Genomic DNA, 14,714 nt, shown 5'->3' on the forward strand with positions numbered 1-14,714 from the left:
AACCAAGCATCAATTTACCCAAACAAAACCCATCAACAAATTGTTTTATACTAACAAATAATCAGAAAAATAACAGCAAGTATGTTACTTACAGTCTATTAACAAAGGGGCTCTGAAAATACAGCCTATTAACAAAGGGGCTAAGGAACACCGGAGCAGACGGGGGTGATCGGAACCAAGGGAGCACCGAAGCAAGGGGCTCTAGAAGCAGACGACGACGAAGCAAATGGTGACGAAGTAGACGGCGCTGAAGCAATCCGACTGGAAGCAGATGGCGGCGGCAAGGGAGATTGAACTGGAAGAAGAAGAAGAATAAAAAGAAGAAGAAAAAGAAGAGAGGAAGAAGAGAAGGAAGGAGCCAGATCTAATCTAAGCAAGCAGATATGCAACCTAGGTTGTATATTGTAATTGTGCGCTGGAAACGCGTTTCCAGCTAAGTTTTTTAAAATAAGAAACGGCCCAAAACTTTCTAAATATTACACAAACGGCCCAAAAAATGTTTCGGGCCGTTTTTCCCGTTTCCGAAACGGGAAACGGTTCGAAAATGCCGAAACGGCGTCTCCGAGCTATTTTCGTGCTTCAGAGGCTGTCGTGCTCTTGGACGCCGATTGTTCTCGCCCGGCTTCAGTGTTTTGGTAAGTTTGTTGTGACTTTCTTTTTCTTCATCTTCTCTTTAGTGGGGTCTTCCATCGCCGGTTGGCCGTCGATGGTTTCTATGGCCTTATCGATCCCGTTGGTGTCGCCCTCCTTTTTTGGGAAAAATACATGCGCCGTTGGTCCGGGATGCTCTGGTCTTTCGGGCATAAGGACCTTAGGATTAGTCTCTCGTGGAATACCGGGCTTACAACTGCAGCTCCTCCGCCTTAGGCGGTACCCCTTTGCAAAGCGCTCGGCCTAAAAGATCTAGGGGATGTTTTTAGGGTTTTTTCTAGATTCTGGAGGTCTGGTTCGCAACTTGCGACCTGACTGTTCTTTCTTTTCCTTTGTAGATGTCTGACCAATACCGTGGAAATTCAGGTCAAAAGCGCTGCAACTATATCGTAGGAGAAAAAGACACTTCGAATTCTGAAGATTGTCTCATTATGGAGGGCCAAAACTTTGAGGGTGCGAGTTCGCGATCTGAAGAGGTCGTTGACGTGACTTCTTCTCGAGCCGACTTGGAGGTTCAAGATCAGGTCGCTGAGGGAAGTTCGGGACGTGAGGTCTTTAAAAGACTTTCTTCTAAGGCCAAGCATCATGAGGTGGCATCTAGCATTCAGGAGTTTCGCCTCCCTAGGAACTGCCTTGTATACGTCCCTGCCCCGAGCTCTCATGCGGCCTACCCACCATCGAATTTTGTGGCCGTTATCCCCTAGCATCTTGAGTCCGGCCTTATGTTTCCCGTAGCTCCATACCTTATTGCCCTCTTGAACGATGTTAAACTCGTCCCCTTTCAATTGACACCGAACTCGTACCCCTAACTAACCTCTCTAACCATTTTGTTTCTTGGGAACGGTCTTCCCCCGCCATTGCTGAAATTAGTTAGATTTATTTTTTCCTTTAAGAATGCTAAGGACAGGTTGTATTACTTAGCAGCCCGTCCTTTGCAATACAAAGCCATTCTTCCCCAAGGTAGGGCAAAGGGGAAATCCAACGTGGGCGACTACAAGTCCAGTTGGTTTTTCGTTTCCTGTCCTTCGTTTTCGTTGCTCGACAATTTTAGTTTCGTACTCACTTCGGGTAAGGGCGCGCTTAGTTGACTTAGATTGCTTCATTTTGTCTAATGTTTCTAACGTTTATTTTTGTCATGTAGACCTCGGAGGCGAAAGACCACTGCTATCGGCGGAAGACGTCGAGGTTCTGGACAAGCTCATTGTTGCGGGCTTGGGTCTGAAGAGCTTCCAGATAACTGACGAGATGCTCAGGAATCATCAGCTCGCCCCTTCCCTTGATACCAAGGTCATAAAAGGAGACCGCGTGGGGGTCCTCGGTGCGAAAGTCCTCCCGTCCGCCTTCCAGGAGCCCAGTAGCCAAGCCGGAGGTATGGTGGATCTTGAGCTCGTCCAGCCGAAGAGGTCTAAGGCCAGACTAGGGGCCGGTTCCTCCACGACCCCAATCTCAAGTTCGCAGGGTGCGAGGTCGGACCAGTCGCGGCCGCAGCCGCCTCCCCCGACAGCAACAATGCTCGCAACAAACCCAGCGTCAACAGCAAGGCTAGGGGCAACCAAAGCAACACCTCCTTCTTCCGCCGGCGCAACAGTAGTGCCCACCACAACAATCGGGGTAGCGAGCATCCGCCTCTTAGGATCTCGACCCAAGCAGAGATCGCGGAAAAAAGATCGCCAGGGAAGTCCAAAGGGTCCCTGTTGCAGGTGGCTGCACTCTCACCCTGCAATTAAAACACAAAACAAAACACAATAAAAATTTTATATTTTTTTTATTTATTTAGGCGAGAGGTTTATACTCGTCAGTGTACGAGTGCAGTTGTAGTCCAAGTTTAAATTTATACTTTCTGGATAAGTCCAGGTCGTCCACTGAGAGATTTATTTATGGCAAAAGAAAAAGAATGTCACACACACACACACGCATTTAGATGGATGGATAACATGATTTTTTATGGTTTTTTAGATAACAAATACTAGAAAATAAAACAAGACAGAAGTTGAAATAAATACTGAACGTGAGAATATGAAATTGGATAGTACTTGAGTTAAGACAATTTCAGTGCCAACCCGTTGATTCCCAAATTTTAGCATAAAAGATTAGCAACATTAATTTAATTTCAGATATGAGGATTTGTTATTAAATGCAATTAAAGATAATGATAGCTCTAGTTTAAGCAATTCCCATACATGATATGCGGGATTCTAATTTAAGAAACTACCATAAATTTAATTACAATTAATACACAAAACAACTAAATTAATCATCCGGGTTTGGGTATGATAGCGTTTCCAGTTCTAGTAACTCTCATGCATGACATGAAAGCTCTAAGTTAGGCTTACGCTCCAATCCAAACCTAGTGATTTTTCAATAATCAAAACACACTCATATTGAAGTTTAAACTAATGTTACTCATTTAAAGCGTAGCTTTCTTTGGGAATCATTGGCGTTGGATACTGTCCTTGCCTTAACCCAAGATTAGATTTAGCTACTCATCTCCATTAAATTAATTGACAGGAATTTAAATGACATAATTTAAATAACAGAATTTAAATGACAGGAATTAAAATAGAAGAAACTAACCGGCCATTTAGGCGGTAGATAATTAAAATACAAGAATTAAAATTGCAAGAATTTAAAGGCATAAACTAACCGTCCATTTAGGCGGTGAACAATTAAATGACAAAAATGAAAATTACAGAAATTTAAAGGCATAAACTAACCTTCCATTTAGGCGGTGAATAATAAAGTAATAATAAATGACATAAGAATTTAAAAGAAGAAATGAAGGAAGTAAGATCACAAGAGAAAATACTTAAAGAAAATGAGAGAGAACAAAAGCAATTCTCAAAGAGAGAATTCTAAGGAAATAACTAAACTTTGATTCAAGAATAATAATCACACTTACAAATGCAATCAAGTGAGCTATTTATAGACCACAAGATGCAATACAAATCACACAATTTCAATTATTCAATTAGACATAATTATATCTAATGGGCACTCACACACTTAAAGTTAAATGGATTTTAGCTATAATACACACCTAATATTAAATGAATTTTAGCTAAAATACACACCTAATAAAGCACTCATAAAGTTAAATGGATTTTAGCTAAAAAACACACCTAATAAAGCTCTCACATAAAAAATAAAAATAGATTTCTATAAATTGGTTTTTTTAATCTTCATTAGGATTAAAAATAATCATTGGGCCTTCTCCAAATAATATCTTCCATGGGTTGCTCAAATTGGGCCTTAATTCTTCATGGGCTTGATTTCTTCGTGGGTTTGATTTCTTCATGGACTTTAATTCTTCATGGACTTTAATTTCTTCATGGACTTGATTTCTTCATGGACTTGAATTCTTCATGGACTTGAATTTTTCATACCTAAAAAAAAATAATTTAATGTTATTAATATATTATATATATGTATTACACATGGCACATATATATATTAGATTATATTATATGTATATTACATGCACCCATATAATGATGTATTATATATATTTATATATTATTATTATTATTATTATTTTTAAATTTTACTTTAGAATTTCATTTAATTCATTTTTCCATTTAAACTTATATATAACCATAAAATATATATTAATATCTAATTTAAGCCATTTTTTAGATCGAAATAAGGGTATAATTATAACAAATTTTTTACAAAATTAACCACTAATCAGCAGGCTCGAAAAGGAGACCTGACCAGTCTTCGCAGCAGGAGGACGACAGGAGGAAAAAGGCTAGGGTTCCCGAAGAGGAGCCAGCCTTAGAGGACCTGCCGGGAGGGGTCTTCGTCGGGCCCCTCTTGGACTCTATCCCTACCCTCCTAAGCTCGGCCTCGAAACCCCTGGACGACTCGAGGCTGAAAGGACCCGTTCTCTACGAGTACATCGCTCGTCATAGCTTGGTGGTAAGTTACCCCATAACAATTACATTTTTTTTTTTTTGAGCTAATCCCCACCTTTCCTACAGCTTTCCCTTGCCTCGATGAAGCTGAAGCAGCACCACTTGGATTTTGATGCGCAATTAGAAGCGGTGAATACATCCTTCCAGGCTGATTTTGCAAAGCTCGAGGGGGAGAAGAAGTCTTTGGAGACCGAGTTACTTTCATCCCGGAAGGAGGTTGAGGGCTCTGAGGCTCGCCTGAGGGAGGCGGCACGGAAGTATAAGGACCTCGACGAGGAACTGCGTCGTTCGAAGAATAAGTGGGAGGTTGCTAATTCAAAGCTCTCCGACGAGCTGAATAAAACTAAAGAACGTCTGCGGGAGGCTCAGGACAAGTTGAAGGCGACTGAGGTGGAGCGAAAGTTGGCTGACGAACGGGCCGTCCGGTGCGAGGAGATCGCCAAAAAGACTATTGATGATATCAAGGCAGAGGTGGGGGCACGGATGGACTTGGTATGCAAAGAAGTCAAGTCCGATACCTGTCGAAGAGGTGAAACGGTACACGACCGAGGCTGCCGAGGATGCCAAAACCACTACCCCGCTTGATTCATCGGAGGTCGCGACACCGGCTGCTGAGGCTGAGCAATCTGGGGCCGTTGAGGCTCAGCTTGGTAAGGCTGTTGAGGAACCGCCTTCCGAGGCTACCGAGGCTCGTCCTACCGGAGCTGCCGATGCTCTGCCGGCTTAATCTACCGACATCCCCCAGCCCGCCGAGGCCCATCCCGTCAATGCAACCGCCTCCTCCAGCTAGGGCTTCCATATATATTTTTGTTTTTACCTTCCTCATTTTTTATTTTTTTTTTTGTAATACGAGTCTTATTCAATGAAAATGAGCACTTTCTGTATTTGTGTACTTTGCTTTAAATTATTCTTCATGATGTGACTTGAAAATAACTTTCAGCAAACTTCCGTATATTTGAAGATTGACTCAGAAGAAACCTTCAAGAATACAACTTGAGTATAAATCGTCCGAACATAGGTCTAGATGGATTCAGAGTTTTCCAAGCTCGCAAGCTAATGTGCTCGAACTAGCTTGTCGATGATAGTTGTAATAATTAACGCGAACACTTACACTTAGGCAATTTCCAGGAAACCCCTTTTCAGCATGTCTTGACAAAATAACGGGAATCTGACCGAGATGTATGTAAAGGCAAATTGCCTTGCGATCTCAGCTAACATATAGTGGCTGAGCAGCTCGCATGTTCGGTAGGTCTCAAATAGTCTTATCTAGGAAAATTGGGACGGACCTCAGCTGACACGATCGAATATGCAAAATTTGCTAGGATATGAGATTGCTAGGATATTTAAGCAAAAGCCTCGATTAGCATATTGAGGCTTTTTGGCAAGTTTTAACAAATTGGGAGTGAACACTCAGGTAGGTCACTGACCATGGCTTTAAGCTAAAATAAAAAAGACCCCAGTTAGTGAAGATTCAACTTGTACCGCCAAGTTATACGTTCAGGCGGATTATAGGGCGACCCCAGCTAATATATCGTGGCTGGTTATTTCATTGACCTGCGTGGCCAAGATATGTGTCCAGGTAGGTCGCGTTACGGCCTCAACTAACACTCAGCGGCTTCTACAAGTTTTAATTGAACCGAGAGGGAACACCCAGGTAGGTCGCAGACCATGGCTTAAGCCAAGATAAAAGGACCTCGGCTAGTGAACCCAGGCTCGGAGTTACTTGTGGAAGTGGTGGCTCAGTAGGCTCCAAACCATGACATTAAGTCAAGATGAATGGTTCTCAGCTTGCCCACCACGATCTGAGGGGGGACTAAGGTGAATGCTCAGTTAAGCCGTAAACCGTAACGTAGTGGCTAGGTTACTTAGGGCCCAGCTCGCAAATCATGGCTTCTCAACCCCTCATTTCGGGGGTATTCAATCGAATACCAATAAGAATAAAGTGTAATGGAAGCTCATAAATTCTAACCAGAATCATGAAGGTTATTCGTAATAAAAAGACGAAACATAGGCAAGAACAATTACATTTATTTGAAGTAAGGACGAAGGTGTTCCGCGTTCCAAGCTCGTGGGAGAGGAAGACCGTCAATGTTTGCCAAATGATATGCTCCGTTTTTTAGATTTTCCTTTATGATAAATGGGCCTTCCTAGTTAGGGCCTAGGGTGCCATCGCTTGTTGCCCGAGCTCCTGGGAGTACTAGGCGCAGTACTGAGTCTCCGACGTTGTAACGTCGGATTCAGACCTTCCTGTTGTAATATCTTACCACCCTTTGTTGATAAATGGCGACCCTTACGCGAACTATATCTCTCGATTCCTCGAGTAGGTCTAGATTAGCTGCTAGTAGCTCGTCATTGCGATCTAAGCTGAAGGTGGCCCTTCGATGTCTGGCCACTTCATTATCAGCGGGGATCATAGCCTCCGACCCATACACCATTGAGAATGGGGTTTCTCCAGTGCTGCTTCGAGCGATTGTTCGATAGGCCCATAGCACTGTTTGCAGTTCATCCGCCCAGGCCCCCTTTCTAGCTTCAAGCTTTGTTTTCAGGGTCTGCTTGATTATTTTGTTGACAGCTTCAACCTGCCCATTGGCCTGGGGGTGATCAACGGCGGTAAAACTTTTTCGGATCCCCATTGACTCGCAGAATTGGATGAATTGCTCGCTGGTGAATTGGGTTCCGTTGTCTATTATTATTTGCTGTGGTACTCCGAACCTACAGATTATGTTATTCCATGTAAACGCTTGTGCATTCGCACTGGTGATCTGTGTGAGCTCTTTGGCCTCTGCCCATTTGGTGAAATAGTCAACTGCCACTATAGCATGCTTGCACCCTCCACGAGCCATTGGGAGAGGCCCGATTAGATCCATGCCCCAAATGGCAAAGGGTCACAGGCTGCTCATTTGCTGCAGGTAAGCTGGCGGAGCTCGCGAAACCTTGGTGAACCTTTGGCACTTCTCGCATTTCTTGACCGTCTCTATGGCATCTTGCTTTACGGTGGGCCAATAAAACCCTTGTCGGAGGGCTTTTTGTGCCAGCAAAAGTGCCCCCGCATGATTACCGCAGTGACCTGCATGAATTTCTTTTAGCACAGTCTGGCAGTCGATGTCGTCGATGCACCTCAGGAGCGGGGCTGAGAACCCCTTCCTGTACAATCTGTCATCATAGATGCAATATCGATCTGCTTGAGCTAGCAAACGACGTGCCTCTAACTTGTCTTCCGGCAGTTTCCTATCTTGCAGGTACTCCAGAATGGGAATCATCCACGAGTTTTGGGGCGCCATGATCACTAGCGTTTTAGCTCGTTGTTCTGTGCTAGGGGTGGCCAAAAAATCGATAGGTATGTCTCCCGAGAATTCTGCATCCCGGGTAGTTGCTAGGCGAGCTAACGCGTCCGCATGAGAATTCTGGGAACGGGGGATTTGGTGTATTTCATATTTTTCGAAAGTGGCTAAGAGTTCGCGTACCTTCTATAAGTATGCCACCATCTTTGTGTCTCTGGCCTGGTATTCTCCCCGTACTTGGTTGACAACCAGATGAGAGTCACTGAAGATCTCCAAGAATTCAACTCGTATTTTCTTTGCCAAGCGGAGCCCTACCAATATGGCCTCATATTCGGATTCATTATTGGTGGCCGAGAACCCGAACCTTAAGGCGCAGAGGATTTTGTGACCCTTGGGGCTTATTAGCATAACCCCGGCTCCTGCTCCCTATTCACTTGCTGATCCGTCCACCTATAATTCCCAGGATGGTTCTTTCAAGTTCTCTGCTTCTTTGTTAATTGGTCCAGTGAACTCGGCAATGAAGTCTGCCAACGCTTGTCCCTTTATTGCCGTCCTCGGTTTGTACTTTATGTCAAACTGAGCGAGCTCAATTGACCATTTTAGTAAGCGACCCGAGGCATCTGGCTTTTACAAGATTTGCTTCAGCAGGTACTTGGTCAAGACTTCGATTTCATGAGATGAAAATAAGGTCGCAGCTTCCTTGATGCCATTATTAGACAGTAAGCTAATTTTTCGATTGGTGCGTACCTTGTTTCTGCATCAATCAAGCTTTTGGAGACATAATAAATGGGGTGTTGCACCCCTTCTTCCCCCCGAACGAGGCCGCACTGAGAGCCTGTTGGGATACTCCCAAGTACAAGGTCAATTTCTCTCCCTCCTTAGGTTTGACGAGTAGTGGGGCCCGTCCCATGTACTCTTTCAGTTGCTGGAATGCGAACTCGCATTCTTCTATCCACCTGAAGTCTTTCTCCTTTTTTAGAAGCTCAAAGAACGGGGCACACTTGTCAGTCGCCTTTGAAATGAAATGGCTCAAAGCCGTGACCTGCCCATTGAGGCTTTGTACCTCCTTCTTCCTTTCGGGCGATCTCATGTCGAGCAAAGCCTTTATTTTGTCCAGGTTGGCTTCAATGCCTCTGTTGTTTACCATGAACCAGAGAAATTTTCCGGAGGCTACCCCAAAGGCACACTTGATCGGGTTGAGCTTCATCTGATAGCTCATGAGGATTCTGAACATTTCTCCCAGATCGAAGACGTGGTCCGTTACATGCTCGGATTTTACCAGCATATCGTCAACGTATACTTCCATGGTTCTTCCTATCAGAGTCTCGAACATCGCATTGACCAGCCTTTGGTAGGTCGTGCCAGCATTCTTTAGTTTAAAAGGCATAACCTTATAACAATAAAGTTCCCGGTCGATAATGAAAGAGGTGTGCTCTTGGTCGACAGGGTTCATGGGGATCTGGTTGTAGTCTGAATAGGTATCCATGAAACTGAGGAGGCGGTGGCCAGCCATTGCGTCCACGAGCTGATCGATTATGGGGAGAGGAAAACTGTCATTAGAACAGGCCTTGTTCAAGTCGGTGAAGTCGATGCAGGTCCTCCATTTCCCATTTTTCTTTTTTACCAGGACTGGGTTGGCCACCCAGACCGGATAGTGGGCCTCCTTGATGAAATTGTTTGCCAAGAGTTTGTCCACTTCTTCTTTAAGAGCGGCATAACGCTCCGGAGTCATTGGCCTCATCTTCTAATGCACTGGCCTGTAGCTCAGATCTACGTTGAGCCTGTGCGACATGACTTCTGGGGCGATTCTCACCATATCCTCGTGGTTCCATGCGAATATATCAAGGTTAGCTTTAAGGAAATTTGTAAGTTGGGATTTTACCTCGGGGGTTAGACTCTTTTCTCGCAGACTGAAATATCTTCAAGCTCTTCCGTGGGACCGGTGGGTTTGTCGCAGGCGACCTCGCGGGGATCCAGGTCGTGATTTGCCTTCCTTTGGCTGGTCAGTCGTTGACCATCTTTCGCGATGACATTCACTTTCTTTCCTTTTGCTCCTATTTTCAGGGCGTCTTCATAACAACGTCTTGTGAGGTGCTGTTCCCCCCATACACATCCTACTCCATTGGGGGTCCAGAATTTCACTGTGAGCGTCTTGGTCGAAGTGACTAGATCCAGGTCGTTCATTGCCGGTCTTCTGAGTACGACGTTGTATGCTGAAGGGCAGTCAATGATTAGGAACTTTGCCAAAGTAGTGGCCTGGCGATTTGCATCCCCGATGGTGAAGGAAAGGCTGATTCGACCGACTGGGATCACTGCGTCCCCCGTGAATCCATAAAGCGGATCTGGGGACGAGCTCAACTGTTCTGGGCCCAAACCCATCTAATCGAAGCACGCTCTGTACATTATATTTACCGAGCTGCCCGTATCCACCATTATCCTTCGCACTTCGGAGTTTTCGATCTGGGCCCGGATAACGAGCGCATCGTTATGCGGCCAATGGATGTCCATGGCCTCTTCTTCCGAGAAAATCATGTTCTCCAGGGTTGGGCCACCCCTAGATCTCTTCGCGGGAATTGACTGTTCGTTCGACCTCGCCAGCAAGACGTGGTTAGCTTCACGTACGTACTTGTCGCGGGATTTGTGGGAGGACCTCGCGAGGTGAGGTCCACCGTGAATCGTGTAGATAGTTCGTACAGCCGGTGAATGGTCGTCTTGGGAGAGGGGCAGCTGTTGTGCCGGTGGCTGACTTGGTTGATTGGTGGGTCGCACCACGTAATCTTTCAAGCGACCTCTTCTTATCAGATCTTCAATGGCATCTCTCAAGGCCCAGCATTCGGATGTGTTGTGACCCGCCTCGTTGTGGTACGCGCAAAATTTTTCCTTATTTCGGAATTTGTTTGGAGTTCTCAACGGGTTGGGTTTCCCGAACTCCTATTTGTTCCTTTCCATGGCGAAGATCCTTTCTTGGGGGTCGGACAAGACATAGTAGCTGTCAAAGCACTGCAATGTACGAGGTCGTTCACCTCCCCCCGCCTTCTGAGCTCGCTTGAACACTTCACTGTTTGAGCGCTTTCCTCGAGATTCCCTTCCGGTGTCTCCGTTATGCCTTTTCTTATTCTGGTTGGAGCCCCTGACTTCTTCTCTCGACCCGACGGGTTTCTTTGACCCAAAGGCGTCTTCCCATCGGATCTCCTTGGAAGCTCGTTCATAGAATTCCCCCAAGTCTTTAACCGGGGTCCTGTAGATGCTCTCATAGAGCTTTCTGTCTTTTTGGAGGCCGGCGAAGATCGCCGTTAGGATGCTTTCATCGGTGGGATCCTCGACGTTGCTCACCTCGCGTCTGAACTTGGCGATGGAATCCCTCAGCGATTCGTTTGCTTTCTGGAATACCGTGGCGAGGTGACAAGGCGGTGCGAGCTCCCTCCTCAAAGCCCTGTATTGGTTGAGGAACCTCTGCTGGCACTCCTCCTAGCTGTTGATGCTGCATGGCGGGAGACTCCTGAACCAAGCGCAGGGAATGTCACCCAATATTGCCGGGAAGGCGCGACATTTGACCAGCGAGTTGGCCGTCTGCAAATCCATTTGCATGTTGTACGCATCCAGGTAATCATAGGGGTCACTGTCCTCGTTATATTGTGGCATGCTTGGGACCTTAAATCTCCGGGGGAGGGGTTCGAGCTCAATCTCTCTTGTGAACGGCGTCCTATCCCCACGACCATTACTCTGACTGCGGACTCCCTGTCGTTCTTCCAACTGTCGCACCCTTTGATATAGTTCCTCCACGGTTGAGTCCGGGCCTGCTGATTGCTGGACCTGCGATCACCTGCTTTTCACTCAGACTGGGGAGTGGTGATTTGGGGATGGATAGTTATCCCCGATATCCTCTTCTGCAGGCGGCGGTCTTTCCTTCCAAGGTTGACGGACCCTACGAGGCGACGCCGGTGGACCGTGGGCGGCCCGTGCTTAAGCTTGGGCCAAAATTCTGACCGCGTCAGCGAGCTGCATTACTGTATTCTCCAAAGCTTCCTGGCGCTGCTACCAGTCCCGGATCGTTCCTGTTCCATCGATTTGAACAGTAGGTTGGGCAGGGAATCGCGGCGGTATGCCGGTGGAGTCTCCAGCTGGCGGTGGTAAAGGGATATCCGCTGTCGAGGCAACGGGTCCTCAATTTGGTGGAAAGTCTCGCAGTCAATCGCGATGATTTTCAGGTGGGTCGATCGCCGCCTCGGAACTTCGAGTATTCCTTCCTCTGGCCATGGCTATTGATCAGAGCGGCCCCCTTTCTCTAGCGCCAAAATGTTGACGGTCAATTTCAGCCGACCGTGATTCGTTTTGGGCCGCGGTAAATAAATGCAAAAATACCAAGATGAATAAAGGAAAACCAAGATTCCAAACGTGAGTCAGCACCGAAGTTTTTAAGTGGTTCGGCCAGAACGATGTCTACTCCACGACCGCACTCTGATTATTATTCTTTCAGAATGGCGGTATCTTATTATTCTCTCCCCCCTTCATGATGTCTATGATTCTTATTTATACTAAGGGGCTTTTACAATTTAGATAACATATAAAAATACAATGATTGTATAATGGGGGACAAACAGCCCTTATCGTCTGTACAAAACCGGGAGTGGAATCCTCATTACGAGGGGCATGGGTTGTTGTAGATAAAGTGAATGGGCCCTTCCTCTGACTTTCTCAGCAGCTTTGCCACTTTATGCGAGTTGATGGCTTTAGGCCAGCGACCTGGATGATACAGCGAACTGAGGGTTTTATAGCGAGCCCGTTAATCGATCGTCGAGAGCTCACGAGGGGTTTTATCAAGAGCTCGCAAGGTGCTTGCTCTACGAGCTTCGGGCTTTGGTGGTGTATGAATTTCATCTGACGAGGTCTTTAGGATCTTTCGGGCTCTGGGTGATTGGGTCGGTTCATTGGGCTGAGCCTGGTCTAAAAGGGGATGATCCGGGAATAGCATATAACAATAATAGGTGATATACTTAATTTATTAACAGTGAGTTGTTGTTTGATACGAAGAATATAATTGTAATTTATAAGTTTATCTATTTATCTGTATTAATATCTATAAGTTTAATGTAATTAATTTAAATATTTTAAATGAAATTTCGAGAAGATTTCCATCGCTGCTAGTTCACAGTGCACATTGCACGCAAACGTTTTGGAACCGGAAGGGCCGGGTGGTTGGACCTCGCGGACTGGTGCCCACCGCGTTTATACTTTCGTGGTACATTCACTGAATATTTTAAAGCCATGCTGCTCGCTAGTCGACAGCGCACGTTGCTCGCGAACGTATTGGAACCGCAAGGGCCCACCGCCACCACACTGAACTGAACTGGCGTCCTTTTTGCCATTGACAGAATTTGAAAAGACTTTTAAAGACTTCTGCTCGTCAACAGCGGACATTGCACGCAACCGTAATATTTTAAAGACTTTTGCTATGCTGCTTGTGATTATAATGTGAAACCAAAATTGGGTTGATTTCGTCATGTTCTTATTTTATATGTCTTTTTGAATGAACTTTCGAGAAGATATTTTGATGAAATTTTATTAAAATATTCATTTAAGTTTATTAAAATATTTATAAACTTAAATCAAATGTTTTAACGAAATTTGGAGGAGATAGGGGATGCTGCTTAGTCCACAGCACACATTGCACGCAACCGAATTGGAACGGACCACGCGGACTGGGCCCACCACCACCCAATTGCAGGACGGAGCTTCTCTCCCAGTCCCTTCTGGGTCTCTTTCTTGAATGAAATTTCGAGGAGATCTCCATAGTCCACAGGATGTCACGGACTTCCACCATATATTTCCTTCCTTTTGGCCTCTGTTGCTTCGCATAGACAAAGAAGCCAGTTGTTTTCCGAGAAGATCAATGGCTTCCACCAACACCCAATTGCAGCAGGACGGAGCTTCTCTCCCTTCTGGGTCTAGTTCCTGGAAATACGATGTTTTTTTGAGCTTCAGAGGCGCAGACACCCGCGACGGCTTCGTCGACCATCTCTATTCAGTTCTGCTTGAGAAGGTCATTTTCACGTTCAAGGATGACCCGAGTCTCCAGAGAGGTGAATCGATTTCTCCAGCGCTCCTGAAAGCCATCGAAGAGTCGAGGTTTGCCGTGGTGGTTTTCTCCGAGAATTACGCTTCTTCCAAGTGGTGCTTGGAGGAACTCGTTAAGATCCTCGCGTGCAAGGAGGAGGGGGCACTCACCGTTTTGACGGTGTTCTATAAAGTTGATCCCTCGCATTTACGGAAACAAACAGGGAGCGTTGGAGAAGCATTCGCCCAACACGAGCGAGATTCCAGCGAAGAGGAGGTGCAGAGATGGAGGAATGCTCTAACGGAAGTGGCCAGTATTAGTGGGTGGGATTCAAAAACACACAGGTAATAACTACCCCTCAACAAGTCAAAACCTTTAATCCAAAAATTGTCAAAATAGTTAAATTCCTTGTTAAAATAGTTAAATTTTAATCCAAAAATTATCAAAATAGTTATATTATTTAATGAATTTAGCTTAATACCATATTGGATTTGGTAATATCTAAGTGAAATTCAATTATAAATGGATCTTTTGCATTTGGCCCCTATTAGATCTAGATAGAATCTAAATACCAGGTGGTTGTTATAGAGGCTTCAGGTCCCTAAACAGAGGGGTCCCTTCCGATTTAGCATTTTTAATTTGACAATTCTTTCCTAATTGCTGTTAGTTGAACCTTTCATGGATATTAATATTCAATATTAATTCATTATAATGTGTTACTTCTGCTGCAATTATCTCACGTTGAAGAAAGAAAACTAAAAATAAAAGTAAAATTAAATCAAAAGAATTGGATTATGTCTAGGTACATTTTTT

General features: G+C 45.2%; 1 protein-coding gene across 1 annotated transcript in view; it reads left to right on the forward strand.

Annotated features, from left to right (window-relative positions):
* Window positions 1–14,714, forward strand: part of LOC127800316 (disease resistance protein RUN1-like) — a 68,119-nt gene that overhangs the window by 49,473 nt on the left and 3,932 nt on the right. Inside the window, exon 2 of the mRNA XM_052334863.1 lies at window positions 13,927–14,245. Coding sequence (XP_052190823.1) covers window positions 13,927–14,245 — 319 coding nt within the window. The remainder of the gene's footprint in view (window positions 1–13,926; window positions 14,246–14,714) is intronic.

Source organism: Diospyros lotus, chromosome 4, assembly GCF_014633365.1.
Source record: "Diospyros lotus cultivar Yz01 chromosome 4, ASM1463336v1, whole genome shotgun sequence".
NCBI classification, from domain to species: Eukaryota; Viridiplantae; Streptophyta; class Magnoliopsida; order Ericales; family Ebenaceae; genus Diospyros; species Diospyros lotus.